Source organism: Stegostoma tigrinum, chromosome 10 (assembly GCF_030684315.1).
Source record: "Stegostoma tigrinum isolate sSteTig4 chromosome 10, sSteTig4.hap1, whole genome shotgun sequence".
NCBI classification, from domain to species: domain Eukaryota; kingdom Metazoa; phylum Chordata; class Chondrichthyes; order Orectolobiformes; family Stegostomatidae; genus Stegostoma; species Stegostoma tigrinum.
In genome coordinates, this window is record NC_081363.1 from 74,910,984 (window position 1) to 74,931,339 (window position 20,356).

Consider the following 20,356-nt stretch of genomic DNA (forward strand, 5'->3'; position numbering starts at 1 on the left):
CAGCCTTGAATATTCATTTCCCAGGCCCTGTCCACCTGAAGCCACGTCTCAGTTATCCCCACAACATCATACTTGCCAACTTCCAACTGAGCCTCCAGCTCATCCACCTTATTTCTTATGCTTGGTGTATTCATGTATAATATTTTTAATTTGTTTCTCCCCTCACCCTTCCTATCAATCTCTATTTCACTTGGCCATACTGTATGATCCCTTCTTGAGTTTTCTGCTCTGTTGATTCTGTTGTCCTTCTTAACCTCTCTTATTCTCACTTTCCCTTTAACTTCATTCTTAAATTTCCAGTTTGGCCCCTCCCCCCCATTACTTAGTTTAAACACACCTGTGATTAATGCGATTGCCTTTTAAAGAGTCTTGTGGTACTCACAATAGGCAGAGTAAGTTTACTTCCCAGAAAATGCAGGCTCTATATAAAACAGAGCCTGCATTTTCTGGGAAATAAACTTACTCTGCCTATTGTGAGTGTGGTTGCAGCCATTTTCTGCCTCCATTGAACACTCACGAATCACATGAGTATGGAATGCCATGCTTGCCACAGAGCATCAGAGGCTCAGCTCATAATAGCGGCCACCTCCCCCCCCCCCCCCCCCCCATCCCCCCCACCCTCCCCGCCCCAACTTTGCACGTCACCAAACCTCACATGATCCTTTTTCTTCCTGCCTCTATCTGTCGAGCACGTCATTACTGAGCTTTCAAATATTCCCACATGCCACTTTGAATTATAATGTCATCTCCCAACTTTGTCTCTTAGCCCTGGCCCTGTAGCTTAGTCATGCCAATCATTGTGCTGCACGGTTTCCACATCTCCCCCCCCCCCCCCCCCCCCCCCCCCCCCCCCCACCAACAGAAACCCTGGTTACGGCAGTGGTAGTTGTGACCATGTAAGACAATGATGTACGATAAGATGTCCATTCCCTTGACTGATGACTGCTGACACCCATGACAAGCTTTGTGTTTGTGCTAATATGCGCTGAAATACTGTAAACCTTTTAAGCTCTGTGTGATTGGTGCAAAGTGCAAGAAGACAAGTCAGTGCAAAGCTGCAGTGAGCATATATGGAGGTGCAAAGTGAGCGAACGCAAAAAGAGCAAGCAGGCAGCCCTGAGATGCACCCTGGTGCAGTCCATGTATCAGGTATCTGGGCCTGCACGCAATGTCTTGGTGGTATCATTCAATGATTGGAGTATGCTTTGAAGTGCAGAAGCATATTAGAAGTGGATTAGAGATGTGCCTTGAGGGTGCAGTGGAGCTTGAACATGTCCAATACCAATACCCGTGGATTAGAAAATTGGCAGTGACTGATGTCCAAGATGGAGAGCCGGTGGCACAAGCGGCAAGCTCAAGTTGCCAATTAACAGCCCTGACTTTTGTGTCAAGACTTGTCACAACTACTTTGTATCAGAGGGGGAGAATAGGAAACTGCATGTAAAAGAGGCAAGCCTAAATAATAATGGCATGCTAATGCCACTCACTGATGAGATTCTCATCGCACTGTTCAGCTTTTGTTTGAAGAATCAGACTTTTTTGCTCTTGACATAATAAAACCTCTTAGTGACAATCTTGCCTGTCTCTTCAACTTTATCGCCAAAGACCACCATATTCAGTGGCTAGGAAGATTCCTCATTATTAGGCCTCAAATTAGGCCTTATTAATTTTTTTTAAATATTCTGTCTGACTTTGATCTGCCACATATCTTTCTACAATTATATTTTTTGTTTAAGCTTAATTTTTTGTTAAGGTGACCACAGATGTTGGTATTCTTCATATATTTTTTCTTTGGAATGTATCTGTTCTGTGCTTTCTAAATATCCAAATAAATATCTACCCATGTATCTTTATTGACCTATCCCTTAACCTAATTTGCATGTTCACGTAACCTAACTATGCCTTTATTCCTCCATAATTGCCCTTCTTTCATTTCAAATACTGGTCGTGAACCCACTCTTCTGTCCCTCAAATTAAACATTGAATTTTATCATTTTATGATTACTTCTACCCAGGGATGCCTCCACTATGTGGTAATTAATTAATCCCATCTTGTTACACAAGATCGAGTATAGATAGTAGGAACTGCGGATGCTGGAGAATCCGAGATAACAAGGTGTAGAGCTGGATGAACACAGCAGGCCAAGCAGCATCATAGGATTAGGAAAGCTAACGTTTCGGGCCTAGACCCTGCATCTGATCCTATGATGCTGCTTGGCCTGCTGTGTTCATCCAGCTCTTCCTTCGGGTGGCATCATTGTGGCACTGCAGGAGGCCCATGCTGGACATGTCGTCTGAGGAATGGCAGGGGGAGTTGAAATGGTTCGCGACTGGGAGGTGCAGTTGTTTGTTGTGAACCGAGCGGAGGTGTTCTGCAAAGTGGTCCCCAAGCCTCCGCTTGGTTTCCCCAATGTAGAGGAAGCCACACCGGGTGCAATGGATACAATATACCACATTGGCAGATGTGCTCAGTTCGCAACAAACAACTGCACCTCCCAATCGCGAACTATTTCAACCCCCCCTCCCAGTCCTCAGACGACATGTCCATCATGGGCCTCCTGCAGTGCCACAATGATGCCACCCGAAGGTTGCAGGAACAGCAACTCATATTCCGCTTGGGAACCCTGCAGCGCAATGGTATCAATGTGGACTTCACAAGCTTCAAAATCTCCCCTTTCCCCACTGCATCCCAAAACCAGCCCAGTTCTTCCCCTCCCCCACTGCATCACACAACCAGCCCAGCTCGTCCCCTCCCCCCACTGCATCCCAAAACCAGCCCAGCCTGTCTCTGCCTCCCTAACCTGTTCTTCCTCTCACCCATCCCTTCCTCCCACCTCAAGCCGCAGTTCCATTTCCTACCTACCACCTCATCCCACCTCCTTGACCTGTCCATCTTCCCTGGACCGACCTATCCCCTCCCTACTTCCCGACCTAATACTCTCCTCTCTATCTATCTTGTTTTCTCTCCATCTTCGGTCCACCTCCCCCTCTCTCCCTATTTATTCCAGAACCCTCTCCCCATCCCCCTCTCTGATGAAGGGCCTCGGCCCGAAACGTCAGTTTTTGTGCTCCTGAGATGCTGCTTGGCCTGCTGTGTTCATCCAGCTCCACACTTTGTTATCTTGGATTCTCCAGCATCTGCAGTTCCCATTATGACTCAGACACATTAGTCTACATGAACAACTAATATGTACATTTATTTTGAAATCAGATATGTAAAATTTAAATTCTTAGACTGAATGGAGACAGACAGTTCCAGATGGAGAAGAAATTATCAGATGAGTGTTAGCTAACTTCACTTTAAGTAATTGGCTTCAGGGGAGATGGTTAGTGACTCAGGCTCATGGTTGAATCCAGTGGTTCTTTAAAGAAAGTGCATCTCTGTTTGTTGGGTGGTGATTAGGGCAAGTTTGGTTTTAATACGTAGCATATGCTGAATGCCCCAAATTCAGAATAGCAACCTGAATTTAGTATGAGGAGACTGTTGGTACCCTTGAGCCTCTCAGAAAGCGGAGTGCAAGTTGTTATCGGAATTTAGATCCTTTATTAATTATTTTAATGTTGCACTGACGGCCTTGATCATTCCTCTTTCCTTGTAGGCACATACTGTCAACAGCGTGAGGTGGAAGCTATTACAGAAGGGGTTGAGGAAGATGAAGGATTCTGCTGTTGCGAACCAGGCCACATTCCTCACATGTTGTCTTTTAATGCTGCTTTTGGTCAGCGCTGGCTTGCTTGGGAAGTACTAGTCACCAAGTATGTGCTGGAGGGCTACAGTATCACTGACAATAGTGCTGCATCCATGCTGCAGGTGTTTGATCTAAGAAAGATTCTCACAACTTACTACGTAAAGGTATCTGTTTTGAAGATTGTCACCTCAATCATATTAACATTTTAACGTTATCTCTGAATGATAACCCAGTTCTATTTAACAGTGTATAGATATTATGAAAAACTAAGTGTTTCTATCTTTCAAGGTTTGTGTACTTTATGGGATTTTCTGGTGGAATATATGGCAGTGAACTAAAATTCCTGATCAGTAGAATTTCAGTGCCCAGAAAGCTAAATGTACACTTTATCTTTCGCATTGAGTCATTTATATCTTGGTTCACAAACTCGTCCTTCTTGAGCAACTTCAGCAATTTTATAATGTTGTAATGTTGTTGGACCTAGGTTTTATTTCTGCAATTAACCAAGCTGTATTAAACCTTGACATTCTTGCCGCTGGGTGACACTGAAAGGGTGTTGAAATTTTTTTCCTATTCATCACTAAAACAATTTGCCCACTAAAATAATAAAAATGTAATGGAAGAACAAGGTGGAAAAGTGATAAAATTAAATAATGAGTTCATTCGTTTTTTTTAACTTAACCTTGCTTTGACGAATTTCCGTATGCACACTAATTTAAGTTCAAGTACTCATTGGTGCTTCCCTTCTGTACTGACTTTCTGAGTGAGGTTCCTTTTTGTTTTCACAAGAAAACAAAATAGAATAAAAACTATTTGAAAATACAGAATTAAAGAAATTGAGTCAAGGGATGAAAGCATTGTCACCTCCATTTTGTTTTAGCCATTGCCATTTTTAGAACTGTAATATCTTGCCAGTACAGTTAATATGATTCTGCTAAGCAGCAGGGTCTATCTAGTCATCAGAGCTTCCACTTAATGAGTTCATATTTTCTGCTGTGCTGCTGTAGGGGACAGCACCAAGAAGAGGCCAAGCATTTGCCAGGCAGGCGAGATTAATGATGTTTCACCTGCCAACAATTGCAAGGCAGCCTTGGCGGAGACCTCAGTGCAAATTGGACCAAGCTGGCGCATTGGAAAACAAGAACTGTATAAAAGACAATGGGAGAAAATAATGTCAAAGTTGACCTAAATCAATGAAAAGATATTGCTCAAGCCGCGTGCAGTGGCCGTGAGCTTATGTTTAGTTTGCAACAGATTTGGAAGGTGTCAGGAATGACTAGTGTTAACGAAATTTTGTTTAAGTGCTTGCTGTTTTTGTGGGAAAAGTTACCCATGAGTAATTTTAATGTCTTCAACCTCTGTCTTCATGTTTGCAACTAGAGTATTTTATTCTACGTAACAAGCTCTCCCAAGCTAGAGGATTGGCTTGCAAATGAAACCATGCAGGATGGACTTCGAGCATGTACTAGCCATAATTATGTTGATGTTGATCCCACCTTTAACCCAAACATTGATGAGGACTACGATCATAGATTGGCTGGAGTATCAAGAGAAAGTTTTTGTGGGGTTTATCTGAACTGGATCCAATATTGTGCTTCTCGAAGAGAAAAGGTATTAAATGCAACACAAAACCTAGTCGCATAGTGGAAAATTTTTATAAAGGAAATTGGTAAAAGACTAGGTGAAAGATAAAACAAAGATATATGGGGATATAACAGGATTGGCAGTAAGTAAATAGAGTCTGCGCTGCCTGTTTGCGATGAGCTGAAAAGCCTCCATTTAGCTATGTGCATAGTTTCAGATCAGATTCTCTTGTATGATTCTCTTGCCCTTTTGACCTAGTCAATTTCTGAACCAGTGTGATGCAGTGAGTAACTCATTGCATGTACTAAAATTAGCTGAGTCTCGTACAAAGTGCGGTGATTTGTGGATGCTGAAAATCTGAAACAAAAACTAGGAATGGCTGGAGGAAACTGGAACGTCTGAGTTTCTCGGACAGTTTCTGTTTTTGTTTGTGGTGGTAATTGGTCTCCAGTTGTATTTTGGGGACCACTGAATGGGAAGTAACCTTATTTTCTGATTATTCTTCCTATGTTACAATTCATAGCTAATTTCAAAACTGTTTCCTGATAGCAGAAGTGTGTGATAATGTGATTGTGAATAATTAGAATGTTGTAAAGTGATTAATTAATTCATTTTCAGAAGAATGAGTTGTATACCCAGTTATTTCAACTTAGCTGCATATAGTAAATGATTTTCAACATTTTAAAACAAATTTCTGGTTTGAATAGTTTGTGGGGCTCCTTGGCTGCCGCTACAGGCCTGGCACGCACCATTGTATTACAAGTTGAATTGGTTGCTCAGAATGCTAATCGTAGCATTCTGTTGACCAGGTGATGTGACAAACACAGAAATGATAAAATCAGTATATTTTCCTAATGTCCTTATGATGGATATTGATTTCATTCTAAACTCTAAGATAAGAGATGCTTACATAGAACTTGCAAAAGCCTGGCAATAGGTCTTTAAGGTCACAAGTTCAAATGTTAAATGGGAAGAGCAGGTTCAAAGCTTTACTTTTTATTATTATATAGAACATATGTAGTTGAGTAAATGAACAGTATATGATTAAACAATATAAAAACACTGCACACGGTATTCATATCCACATTTGTTTGTTCTTAAAACAAAGCCTTTTAATAATTTCATGAGGGAGTCTGCGTGTTCTAGCCAAGCATAAGTTAATAGTAATAGGACTTCCTCTTGTGAGACTGAAGGGCAAATCTTACTTTACTTTTATCTGATTTCAATGATTCCTGATGGTTAAAAAGCTGCATGCAATCCAGGCTCTTGTGGTGCAGAGGTAGTGTCGCTGCTTCCAAGCCGGGTGGCCTGGGTTCATGACCCACTTGCTTCAGAAATGCATCATAATATCGCTGAACAGTTTGCTTAGAAACTAATTTAAAAGAAACTGCATACTAGGGTTCTGTGGCATGGTGTTAATATCCAAACCTTTGGGTCAGGATCCTCGGGTTCGCATACCAGCTGTTCCAGAGGTGTGTCATAGCATCTCTGCAAAAAGTTGATTTGAAAATAGATATGTTGAAAAAAAAATCAAAAAGCTGCATGCTGAGTGAAGCAATCATGGACTGTGCATCTATACAATACGTATTCTGATGGCTTGCTCTTTTTTAAAAAAAAATCAGCCTCTATCTTCAGACAGAGATTCTACATTGGTGACTCTGTGCTATGGGCTCAGTGTGCTTGGCAGAAGAGCTCTTGGAACAGCTTCCCATCACATGTCCAGGTACGCACTCACTTAGACAAATTGAAGATTAATAAATTGTATGTCAAAGCTGGAACGATGCCAGTGAAATTCATTGTTATGTATTCAGGATTTTAAGACTCCATCTGAATGCAATGGATTGATATTTTAACTACTGTAGACTTAAAGTACAGACATCAGACAGGTGGCCTTGTTAAATATTTGACAAGCTTTGTCAGCTAGCAAGGTTATAACATTTATGAACTATTCCTCGGCTGGTTTACATATTTGGAAATTGCAAGTCAAAGACACTAACATGAACAACTTCACAGATTTCGAGTACTAAAACAAGTTTGGGAACAGGTGGCTGAGACACAGTTACATTATGACGATTCATTAGAAGAGAATATAGAGCCAGGGGACTGGCTGACTGCCAGTGTTATTCTTATATTTGTAACTCGAGACAGAATAAATTTAAGAAACTGCGTATCAATTAGCTTATAGTTAATGGTAGAAAAAATAGGATATTTAATCAAAAAGATGTAATCGAAAAACATCTAGGGGATGAAGCTACAATTCTGAGCAGTCAGCACAGATTTTAAAGGTACAGTAATGCTTGACTAAACTCAATGAGGTCTTTCAAGAGCTAACAGAATGAGTTGACAGGATAATGAAGTAAATATTGAATGCCTTTTGAAAATAAAAATAAGATAATGCATGTTTTAATTAGAATTAAAGTCATAGAACAGGAGGCAAATAACACTGAAAAACCTAGGGGTATCACCTGGACATGAAAATTACAGAAAGAATTTCTCCATAGGGATTGGCACTAAAACCACTGTTCTTCACAATTTATATTAATGATTTGGTCTCTGGAATCAGAAATGCAATTTCAAAATTAGTGGGTAAGGAAAAGAAGTAGACCATTTGACCTTGCAACCCTACCGTTCGTTAAGATTGTAGCTGATCTGATAGAGGCCTTAACTCCATGCTCCAGACTCCCTTGTAGGTCAGAAATCTATATCTTTCAGTATTGAGTATATTCAGTAGCCCAGTTCCACTGCTCTTGATAGAGGATTCCAAAGGTTAATGACCCTCTGTCCCTGAACTGGCAAACAACTTATTTTAAAACTATGCCCCTCATTCCAGATACCCAGCAATAGGAAACATGGATTCAGCATCTTCCCTGTCAGGCATCCATTGTGTTTTATTTGCTTTGGTAAGATCATTTCTAATTTTTTGTAAACTCCAATGAGTGTTCATCCAAGTTGCTCAGACTATCCTTGTAAGATAACACCTTTATCCTATGAGATATTTTAATTTATCTTCTTAGAACTTCTTCCAAATCAAAACTACCCGTCCTTACATGAGAAGATCAAAACTGTACATAGTGATCTCACTAAAGTCCTATATAGAAGATACAAAGAAGATTCTTTTTATGGTAGCTAAATATTTGCTGGTCTAATCAATGCAGGAACAATGGCGATCAGTTTGGTGTATCACACTCTGCTTTGGAAAGCTCTGTAGTTTTGCACCAAAATAGTTTTTGCTGTCCCTTTATTCAGAGGATTGTGGTAGCTGAATGGGCTTGGAATTGGGAAATGAGTTAACTTTCAGGTAGTTTATTTTGGTAGGAAGAGACTCTGCTTGGATAATGGGGATTCAAATGGGATAATAGAGCAAAGAGATCTAAGGATAAAGCTACACAAATTCCCAACAACAGAAAGAGATTAATAAGCCCATAATAAAAAGGATAAAGGCAGTATAACGTTAAACTTCAATAGAAATAAGTAGATTGCTACTTGAAGTCCAGTTAGTTCCTGCCTATCATAGACTCGTCTTGGGCAGAACCTGTGTTGAGATTTTGCTGTTAAAGAAGACTTAGTTTCTTAGCAATGCCATAGTTAGCTGCTGCAGTGCTTGTACAGGGACAGAGACACAGGTTTATAGTGTCATGTTACTGCAAGGGGATGGAACAAGAGGCGCAAGAAAGAAAGACAGCTCTGCCTGGATAATCACACTTCAGTTTGGCTCTATTTGGACTAATACCAGAGTTGTGGTCCAGGGTAGAGTTAGACTCAGCCTGCAGATAGTAAGAGGGACAGAAATGACAATGATGACACTTCAGCTACAATTCTAGGAGCAAAACCAGTCAACTGCGTTTATGTGGCTACATTTTAGAGAAATACTATTGCTGTCTTGAAAGTTGCCTCAGTTCTTTCCCATTACTGGGTCAGCAGTGCCTTGTTGCTAAATGGGTATTGTTCATAGACATAGAACATAGTCTTCTAAAGAAAGCTGTGTTTAACATTAGAGATGAAATACGGAGCTTAACTCAAGGAGAAGATGAGTCCAAGTTTTTTTGAATGTTTGATGTTGAATGTTGATGCTTCACAGCTTTGCAATTGCTATCTTAAACTTGTTGATTTATTCATACAGAACCATTTTGTAGTTAATTTAACATTAATTTAATGTAACATATTTCCTTTTAGTAATCTAGAGTCATTCCTATATGGCCTTCATGCACTATTCAAGGGAGATTTTCGAATTTCCTCAGTGCGAGATGAATGGATATTTGCTGATATGGAGTTGTTGCGGAAAGTAGTAGTTCCTGGAATACGGATGTCCCTTAAACTTCATCAGGTAAAACAACCTATTTAGAACTGTATAAAAGTTTCCACCTGATACCTATGGAGTTTAAATGCCTGACATGTGTATTTTCAAGGAAACAGATAATTCCTTAATGACATCCTTTAGCTATTTACTAGGAATTGTTTGCAATTTTGCCTCCTAATGGGATGAATGATGCCTAACCTGGTTTGGTGAGCCACCTTGCATTCAGATTGGGATGAATTTAATTTACGAAATCTTGATTTGTCTACTTTTGTCTACTTTTCAAGCTGTTGAGTGAATGAAGAGAATACTTCTTACTGTATCAACAGGAAAGAAGCCAGAAAATTAGCTGACTTGGTTTGTTAATCCGTTTTACAGTAACCTGTTCTGATTGGGATGAATTTAATCCAATAAATCTTGATTTGTCTACTTTTGAGCTGTTGATTGAATGAAGAAAATATTTCTCACTGAATCAACCAGACGATGAGTCAGGCAGTAAACACTATCTACTGGTTACATAATCACAGAAGATACTGCGTATTGAGCTTCCCAGTAACATGAGCCTGAGGTCATAAGTTGATGAGGTTATTAAGAATATAGAGCAGGGAAGCAGTCCATTCAGCTGAGCTGGTCTAGACTGGTATTATACTCTATACAAATCTCCTCCCATTCCATTAGCATCATCTCAACCTTTCAAATCTTTCTGTATTATATTTTTCTGCCACATATATTCTGTTTTGAAAATATTCATGCTGTTGCTGAGACCTGGGCAAATGAATTCCACATTTGCATGGATTTTGATCATCCCACAAATGGAAATATCCTTCCACATCTCTCCTGCTCAACCTATTCATAACTTTAATGATCTCTAATTAGAGATAATTTATAAGCTACTTAAGAAGTTATTCTTAAAGTTAACAGCTTTGAATGGCCACTCATTCAAATATCTAAAGTTTATTTGAGTTTGTGAGAACCTTCAGGTTATATATTTTAATTCACACAAATAGTGTGGTTGTGTCACTGTTCCCTGGGACAAGCTTTTAACATAGGAACATAAAAAATACAAGCGGGAATAGGCCGCTTGCTTGCTCCTTGCCGATTATCCAACTAAGTATCCTGTTTCAGTTTTCTCTCCATGCCCTTCACTCCCTTAAGCCCTAAAAGTTATATCCAACTCCTTGAAAACATTCAATGTTTTGACCTCAACTGCTTTCTTCGACAGGGAATTCTGCTGGCTCGCCACTCTCTGGGTGAAGAAATTTCTCCTTAACCCACTCCTAAATGGCCTACCCTGTATCCTTAAACTGGTCTCCTGGTTCTGGTCATCGAGAACACCCTTCGTGTTTACCCTGCCCAGTACTATTAATATCTTCCTGCTTTTGTCAACTAACAAAACACCTAACTAACAAACTCTCATTAATCCACATTGTACTACACCTGCCATGCATTTGACCATTTACTCTTATTGTCCAACTCACACTGCATCCTCCTCACATTCCTATCCAGCTTTGTGTCATTTGCACGTCTGGAGACATTAAGTTAGTTCCCTTATTCACATCATTAATATATATTGTGAAAAGCTGGGGTTCTAGCACTGATCCTATAGTCACTGCCTACCATTCTGAAAATGACCCGTCTATTCCTAGTGTTTGTTTGCCAACCAGTTTTCTATCTGTCTCAATATACTTCCCTTAATGTACTTGAATTTTACATGCTAATCCTTACATGGGATTTTGTTGAAAGCCTTTGGAAAGTCCGAATAAACCATATTCATGGCTCCCCCACATCAACTGGTTACTTCGTCGAAGAATTTCAGTAGATTTGTCAATCATGATTCTCCTTTCGTCAGGCCATGCTGACTGGCTGATCCTGTCACAGTTTTCCAAGTGCTCTGCTATTAATTATTTTATAATGGACTCCAGCATTTTCCCTACTGCCAATGCTAAGCCAATCAGTCTAAAATTCCAGAAACTTTTTGTTTAAAATAGTGGGTTTATACATTAGCTCCCTTTCAATCTTCTAGGTCCATTTCTTTAGGTACTCTGGGATGGAAACTATTGAGCCCTGGGATTTATTAGCCTTTAATCCCACAAATTTCCTCAGCACCATTTCCCTGCTACTACTGATTTCCTTCAGTTCTCCCCCTCTCAAGACCCTGCATATTCCCCAATATTTTTCAGTGTTAGTTGCATACTCCTTTGTAAATGCAGGACCGAAATAGGTATCTACCATCTCTGTTCTGCATTATAGCTTTCCCCCCCTTTCTGACTGAAAGGGGCCTACATCTTTCTAAATTAACCTTGTTTCACTTCAAATACCTACAAAAGGCTCTAATGACCTTCAGGGAATCAAATCTGCCATTCTTAATTTGACTCCAGACCCACAGCAATGTGGTTGACTCTCGGTTACCCTCTGACATGGCCTAGCAAGCCACTGTATTCAACGGGAGCTAAAGATGACAATAAGTGCTAGCCTGGCTAGTGATCCTCTCATCCCATGAGTGAATGAAGAAAATCAGTTTATACATGCTCCATGAGTTTTCTTGCATACTACCCCCTTCTAACTCCATCTTAAACAATACCTTTGCTCTCCTTCTTTGAAATTTAAACTGCTTCCCTTCCTCAGTTCTGCCCTTTTCTTTGAAAAGTTTGTATAATACTGTCCCGAATTTCTCATGATAGCAGACTGTGTAGTTGTAGATAGCCTTAAACATCAAGTGTTTTTGCAGCCCACTCAGTAAGGCATCTTCCGCCACTCCTGACTTGTGCCTTGTGGATAGTTGACAGGCTTCACAAGATTCTCTTGTATCTTTTAGATGCTCTACTGTTTGTACTGGACCACTTGAGTTTCTGGTCAATGACGATTGCAAGGTCTTGGCATCAGCAGATTTGGCAATAGCAATACTGTAGGTAGGCGCCTGGGTGCTCTCTCTGTTAAGAGATGGTCATTATTTGGCACTTCCATACCAATTAACATTTGTGCTATTCATCAGCCCAAGTCTGGATATTGTTCGGTTGATACAGCATTCATTATCTGAAGAACTACATTATCTGACATACATAAGAACTAGGATAAGGATTAGGCCACCTGGCCCCTCGAGTCTGCCCCGCCATTTAATAAGATCATCGCTGATCTTTTTGAGACTTACCTGCCCGCTCACCATTACCCTTAATTCCTTTATTGTTCAAAATTTTAATCAAGCCTTGTGTTAAAAACATTCAGCGAGGTAGCTTCAACTGCTTCACTGGGCAGGGAATGCCACAGATTCACAACCCTTTGGGTGAAGAAGTTCCTCCTGACCTCAGCCCTGCATCTGCTTCCCTTTATTTTGAGGCTGTGCCCCCTAGTCCTAGTTTCACCTGCTAGCAGAAACAACCTCCCTGCCTCCACCTTTTCTATTCCCTTCATAATCTTACATGTTTCTATAAGATCTCCCCTCATTCTTCTGAATTCCAATGAGTATAATCCCAGTCTCTCCTCATAATCCAACCCTTTCGACTCTGGAATCAACCGATTGAATCTCCTCTGCACCCCCTCCAGTGCTAGTGTATCTCTTCTCAGGTAAGGAGACCAAAACTGTGCACAATACTCCACGTGTGGCCTCACCAGGACCCTATACAGCTGCAGCATAGACTCCCTGTTTTTGAACTCCATCCCTCTAGCAATGACAGACAAAATTCCATTTGCCTTTTTAATTACCTGCTGCACCTGCAATCCTACTTTTAGCAATTCATGCACGAGGACACCCAAGCCCCTCTGCACAGCAGCATGTTGAATTCTTTACCATTTAAAGCAGAGTCCATTTTGCAGTTATTCCTACCAGAATGGATGACTTCACGCTTATCAACATTGTACTCCATCTGCCAGACCTTTGCCCGTCACTTAGACTATCTATATCCCTCTGCAGACTTTGTGTCTTCTGCACACTTTGCTCTACCACTCATCTTAGTGTCATCTGCAAAGTTTGACACACCACACTTAGTCCCAAACTCCAAATCATCTATTTAAATTGTAAACAATTGCAATCCCAACACTGATCCCTGAGGCACACCATTGGCCACTGACCACCAACCAGAAAAACACCCATTTATCCCTACTCTTTGTTTTCTTCTAGTGAACCAATCCTCTCTCCATGCCAATATATTACCTGTAACACCATGTAACTTTATCTTATGTAGCAGCCTTTGATGTGGCACCTTATCAAATGCTTTCTGGAAATCCAGATACACCATATCCATAGGTTCCCCATTGTCCACCAAGCAAGTAATGTCCTCAAAGAATTCTACCACATTAGTTAAACATGACCTACCCTTCATGAACCCATGCTGTGTGTTCCCGCTGGGGCAATTTATATCCAGATGCCTTGATATTTCTTCCTTAATGATAGATTCAAGCATTTACCCCATTACTGAAGCTAAGCTAACTAGCCTAAAGTTATCTGCTTTTTGTCTACTTCATTTTTTCAAACAGTGGCGTCACATTCATTGTTTTCCAATCTGCAGGAACCACCCAGAGTCCAGTGAATTTTGGTAAATAATTACGAGTGCATTTGCTGTTTCCCCCAGCACGTCTTTTAGTACTCTGGGATGCATTTCATTAGGACCAGGAGATTTGTCTACCTTTAGCCCCATTAGCTTGCCCAGCACTGCCTTCTTAGTGATGATAGTTTCTAGGTCCTCACCAGGTATAACCTTGCTGTCAGTTTTTGGCATGTTATTTGTGTCTTGCGCTGTGAAGACCAACACACAATAACTGTTTAATGCCTCGGCTATTTCCTCATTCCCAGTTATTAAATTGGTCTTCTTATCCTCTAAAGGACCAATGTTTACCTTTGCCATTCTTTTACAATTTACATATTTATAGAAACTTTTGCTGCCTGTTTTTATGTTCTGAGCTAGTTTACTTTCATCATCTATCTTACTTTTCTTTATAACTTTTTTGTGGCTTTCTGTTGGCCTTTAAAGATTTCCCAGTTTACTAGTTCCCATCATCAGCAAGCAGCATACCTCTGTCTCCTACCTTCTAATCAGTTACCTACTCATGCATTTCCTTGTATTGTTGGTATGAAAGTGAGAACTTTTTCAGTTACTTAACTGCTACAGTAAGATAATCTTGTACTTCACTGTATGTTGACTCTTTGGCGCACTATAATGAGAACAGAAGCTAATCTAATTATCAGCTACTGTCATTCTATTCACTGTTTAAAGTTGGCAACAGGTATAAGCCACAGTACATTCTATAAGAAAGAAGAAAAATTGGTTTGGTTGTTTTTGCAAGTCGTTCCACACTTGAGAGTCTTCAATCAGAAATGCTGTCTGATCTTCAGCAGATTGACTTTAAATTGATGAATGCATTAATCATTTATTTTTGAAGGTGAAAAAGGAAAGCATTTCTGTCAAATCCATACAGTATCATTCATTTAATACTGAAGACATTTTCCCAGGCTTGAGTTACCTTATTCCAATTAATCCATGATTTATACAGCAGTTATCCACGCTTCACTGCACACTGTTCTCCACACAAGTGTTGTGGAATAACAAGAACAGATGCAGCTGTCTGCAGTAAAACATGGAACATATTCTGTGAAAATCACAAAGGTGAAGGATATTTATCAATGTAAATTTATTTTCCTCCCAATGAGTCATGACAATGGATGTATTTCAATAATCCCTTTTTCAGTGAATCAGCATTATTTTATCCACATAATGCTATGCTTAATCAAGATGCCCTAATGAGTTGTGTTGCAACATTTTGCAGAGTTGAGCACTGAGGTTCCATATGTTATTTGGAGGCGATGTAGTGAGCTGAATTTAAAACTCCAGTGCTGTGGATTAGACTGGAAGCCATTGCAAGCATTAATTAATATGCTACATTTTGATTAAATATTTTAAAGCATATTTAAATAGTAAATAGAGTGAAAGGATCTGCAATTTATTGCAATCTTTTACTTGTTGAAACATTAACCATTTCACTACTCAGAAGTCTTCAAGTTTATAACTGGTTACCATAAATTGTTTCAAAATGTAAAGAATAGTAATATTTGGAGCAGAAGATAATGGTCTTGCTGACCCTTTGTTATTAGGTTCCCCTATTGTAATTGGAACTAATAGCACTGAATCTGTTCATTAACACAATAAATCATCTGTCCTTTATGATGCAATTCATTGAGCTATCGAGATCCATTACTGTTTTATTGGATTTTAATGATGATGCTAGGTATGCTAGAAAAACAGTTTGCAAAGGCTTGATTTAGGGAACTTCCTTCATATGTAATAAACTACCAGAAAAGTAATTGCAATAAATGAATTTTAAGTGTAGGAAGTTTCCATGTATTTTAAAAATACTTTTAAGCATATTATCTACTCAGAAAAAGAAATTTAAAATTGTGCATTGCTTTCTGGGAGATTTACACCTAGCATCCCAGAATGTTTCCATTGACTGGAATGGAGGCCACTCCCGAATACCCGAATTTTTAACACTAATACAGGAATAGGTATATCTAGAATCAGTTCCAGGCTTATCTGAGCTCTCAACTCCTGTGACACTCAGTGGAACTGTTATTGCCAGATAAAGCACTGCATTGTCTGTTAGCAATCCAGTGAGCCCATTGGATCAGCACTGAGAAAAGTTTAAAAACAAGTTAAACACGAAGACTTGTTCTTTCTGAATCAGCAATGGGAGATGTATGAAAGCCTTTGTGGATTTCACTGCCTCTAAAATTCTAAGACCATTATTAATCAGACAGTTTATTTTAACGGTATTACATCAGTGATGCACAAAATCCAAGAGTTTCCTTAAGTTTGGTCTGTTTGTGTCTTCAGGATCACTTCACCTCACCTGATGAATATGATGATCCAGCAGTGTTGTTTGACGCAATAACATCCCATGAGCAGAACTTAGTCATAGCTCATGAAGGAGATCCAGCCTGGCGAAGTGCGGTGCTGTCCAACTCACCCTCACTGTTGGCTTTGCGACATGTTATGGATGATGGGACCAATGAATATAAAATCATTATGCTGAATAAGCGATATCTTAGCTTTCGAGTTATTAAGGTACATTGCTTTGAGTTGCTGTATTATATCAGATGTTTGAAGTCTTTGGAGACATTACAAAATCATAGAGGTTTGTTACACAAACTCTAGCACTTCACAGACTGTCCATTTCAATCTATAGCTTTGTTTTATTTCAGTTTCACACTTTGGAATGTAGCATTTACATAGGTTGACTATTAGGCCTTACTTGAAGCCCAGATGATAGAATGTAACTCATTAACTTTGTAGATGCAATGGCTTGTAATTACCAGTTTGCAAATATATATCCTTTACAGAAATTAATTTTCTTAAGGAGAAAAGGTAAGGGCTGAGATTGTACTGTTCTTCATTTGGTATATCTTTAAGAAAGCCTGAATGAAGTAATGAAGAGTTTTTGCCCATCACTGTTAAGCCAAGAGTCCTCAGTATCAGAAATCAGTGCTCTTGATGGTCAGCAAACCACTGCCTCTAAACTTAAACTTAATGCTGAGTCTTACTTCATATTTACAGAATTGGACCCGGTAGAGGCAGCTTAAACTTCACCCATGTCTTTCACATGTGTTTACTCTTCTTCCTGCCATTTCTCTGCGTCAGGCTTGGATTCTTGCAATTTCCCTTGCTGAGAAGGAAGGAATCTGGCTCTGTGTGTTAATGTTTCCCTGGCAGCTCATGAAAGACATACCAAGTTCATTATTGAATACAATTGGCTCTCCAAAGTCTAGGCTTGTTTCAGAAAGTGCCTTTGATACCAGTGGCATTCCTTGTGGTATTCCTTGTCCGTCCTTGACAAAGCTTCCAGCAGCTGATAGCTGCCTTATGATTCTTTGACCAAGCTATTGTACCAGATTATTATCTTGATCAATTAATGGATGCATGAGTTTTATTATATTTTAAAAAAAGGATGCCTTCCTCCCCTTTGTTTTAACTCTCTTAGTCAATGGCATTATTTCTCAGTTATGTTATACAGTTCAACATTTCCTTTGGGAAAGCAAACTATCTCATTTCCTTGTATTCATATTTGTGATATGCAGCTGATTTCTCTGCTTATTAACTGCACTGTAGCGGGGGCACCATATCTCACTTAAATAAACAGGCATTTTAGAAAGTGTGTACGCACAAAGTGGAGATGTCTACAGTATGGTATGACAAGTTGGCTGCATGTGTAATAACTTTGAATCACGGAAAAAAAACCTGAAGTATGTTGCTTTCGGCCGACTGGCTTACTGGCCCCAAACTGGTAAACATCTTTTGATGCTGTCACCTTCTGTATGAAATTTGAGACATTGATCTTGGCAACTGAAAGTTAATAGAACATCAGTATTGCTGCCATTTTTGTATATTTCAAATTTTTTCCAACGCTGTAACCAACCAAGATCTTTGCATTCAGAGATAATGGGAACTGCAGATGCTGGAGAATCCAAGATAACAAAGTATGAAGCTGGATGAACACAGCAGGCCAAGCAGCATCTCAGGAGCACAAAAGCTGACTTTTCGGGCCTAGACCCTTCATCAGAGAGGGGGATGGGGAGAGGGTTCTGAAATAAATAGCGAGAGAGGGGGAAGCGGACCAAAGATGGATAAGATAGGTGGAGAGGAGCGTATGGGTGGGAAGGTAGGGAGGGGATAGGTCAGTCCGGGGAGGACGGACAGGTCAAGGAGGCGGGATGAGGTTAGTAGTTGGGAAATGGAGGTGCGGCTTAAGGTGGGAGGAGGGGATAGGTGAGAGGAAGAGCAGGTTAGGCAGGCTGGGATGAGCTGGGCTGGTTTTGTGATGCAGTGGGAGAAGGGGGGATTTTGAAGCTTGTGAAGTCCACATTGATACCATTGGGCTGCACGGTTCCCAAGCGGAATATGAGTTGCTGTTCCTGCAACCTTCGGTTGGCATCATTGTGGAACTGCAGGAGGCCCATGATGGACATGTCGTCTGAGGAATGGGAGGGGGAGTTAAAATGGTTCACGACTGGGAGGTGCAGTTGTTTATTGCGAACCGAGCGGAGGTGCTCCGCAAAGCGGTCCCTAAGCCTCCGCTTGGTTTCCCCAATGTAGAGGAAGCCACACCGGGTACAATGGATACAGTATACCACATTGGCAGATGTGCAGGTGAACATGTGCTTAATATGGAAAGTCATCTTGGGGCCTGGGATGGGGGTGAGGGAGGAGGTGTGGGGGCAAGTGTAGCACTTGCTGCGGTTGCAGGGGAAGGTTTTTGCATTGCTGGGGCCTGTTGCACACCCTCAGTTTTAATTGTTTTACCATTGATGACTGGAGCTTCTGCTCCAAAAGCTGTAAGCTCTTGACCCCTGCCTAACCACTTCAGGCTTTCATCCTTCTCTCCTCCTTTAAGACATTCATTAAAACTTACTTCTAAGACCAGGCTATTGTTCTTGTACACATCTCCTTATGTGGCGTGGAGACAAATTTTATCAAGGTCCTGTGAAGTTGCAAGGAACAGTTTTCTAACCTAAAAGTACTTTATTAATACAAGTTGTTGTTGTTGTAGCAGCAGTAGTCGGTTTTTAGAGAAGAGAATCCCTGCAATGTGGAAGCAGACCATTCTGCTCATCAAGTCTACACTGACCCTCCGAAGACCATCCGGCCCAGACCCAAACCCCTATTCTAATCTTACATTTCCCGAGCTTACACATTGACACTACGGGGCAATTTAGCATGGCCAGTCCATCTAACCTGCACATCTTTGGACCGCGGGAAGAAACCGGAGCATCCAGATGACACCCACGCAGACACGGGGAAAATGTGCAGACTCCACACAGACAGTTCGCTGAGGCCAGAATTGAATCCGGGTCCCTTGTGCAGTGAGGCAGCAGTGTCAACGCAGAGCCACCGTGGCCCATTGATCAGCAAATGTCCATCAGCCAACATCTGTGTATCAGTAAAGGTATCTGCAGACCTTCATGCCAGAGTCAAAGGAATCAGCATCTGTTATTCCACCAAGATACTTATTTTGTACAATAGCTAGATCTAACTACCAAACAGCAGCTGTTCCTGTAACATGTCGTAAATACATCCTTGGCAAAGGCAAAATCAATAAAATAGATTGTCTCACATGCAACGTTTCACCAGACCAGGAGGAAAACATTGAGAGGGAATAAACTCGCACATTTGCTATAGAAGGGAGAGATGTATGGCAGCTTCAAATCGCCAACAACTACTGAAAACTAAACTAAAACCTTGGTTCCTTGGGAGCCTGACCCCGCCCATTCAACCATTTCAACCCCGCCCCCTCGTTCCTCAGATGACATGCCCATCATGGGCTTCCTGCAGTGCCACAATGATGCCACCTGAAGGTTGCAAGAACAGCAACTCATATTCCGCTTGGGAACCCTGCAGCCCAATGGTATCAATGTGGACTTCACAAGCTTCAAAATCCCCCCTTTCCCCCACTGCATCCCAAAACCAGCCCAGCTCGTCCCCTCCCCCCACTGCATCCCAAAACCAGCCCAGCCTGCCTGTTCTTCCTCTCACTCATCCCTTGCTCCCACCTCAAGCCGCACCTCCATTTCCTGCCTACCACCTCATCCCGCCTCCTTGACCTATCCCTTCCCTACCTCCTCACCTATACTGTCCTCTACCTATCTTCTCCTCTATCCATCTTCAGTCCACCTCCCCCTCTCTCCCTATTTATTCCAGTTCCTCTTCCCATCCCCCTCTCTGATGAAGGGTCTAGGCCCGAAACGTAAGCTTTTGTGCTCCTGAGATGCTGCTTGGCCTGCTATGTTCATCCAGCTCCACACTTTGTT

The 20,356-nt window shown here is 40.9% G+C and overlaps 1 protein-coding gene across 4 annotated transcripts in view; it reads left to right on the top strand.

The window, feature by feature from the left end:
* pcnx1 (pecanex 1) overlaps positions 1 to 20,356 on the top strand; it is a 248,492-nt gene that overhangs the window by 208,680 nt on the left and 19,456 nt on the right. For all 4 annotated transcript variants that reach the window (XM_048537155.2, XM_048537157.2, XM_048537158.2 and 1 more), the window contains 5 exons: positions 3,600 to 3,853; positions 5,070 to 5,300; positions 6,896 to 6,996; positions 9,447 to 9,597; positions 16,389 to 16,619. In XM_048537155.2, coding sequence (XP_048393112.1) covers positions 3,600 to 3,853; positions 5,070 to 5,300; positions 6,896 to 6,996; positions 9,447 to 9,597; positions 16,389 to 16,619 — 968 coding nt within the window. The remainder of the gene's footprint in view (positions 1 to 3,599; positions 3,854 to 5,069; positions 5,301 to 6,895; positions 6,997 to 9,446; positions 9,598 to 16,388; positions 16,620 to 20,356) is intronic.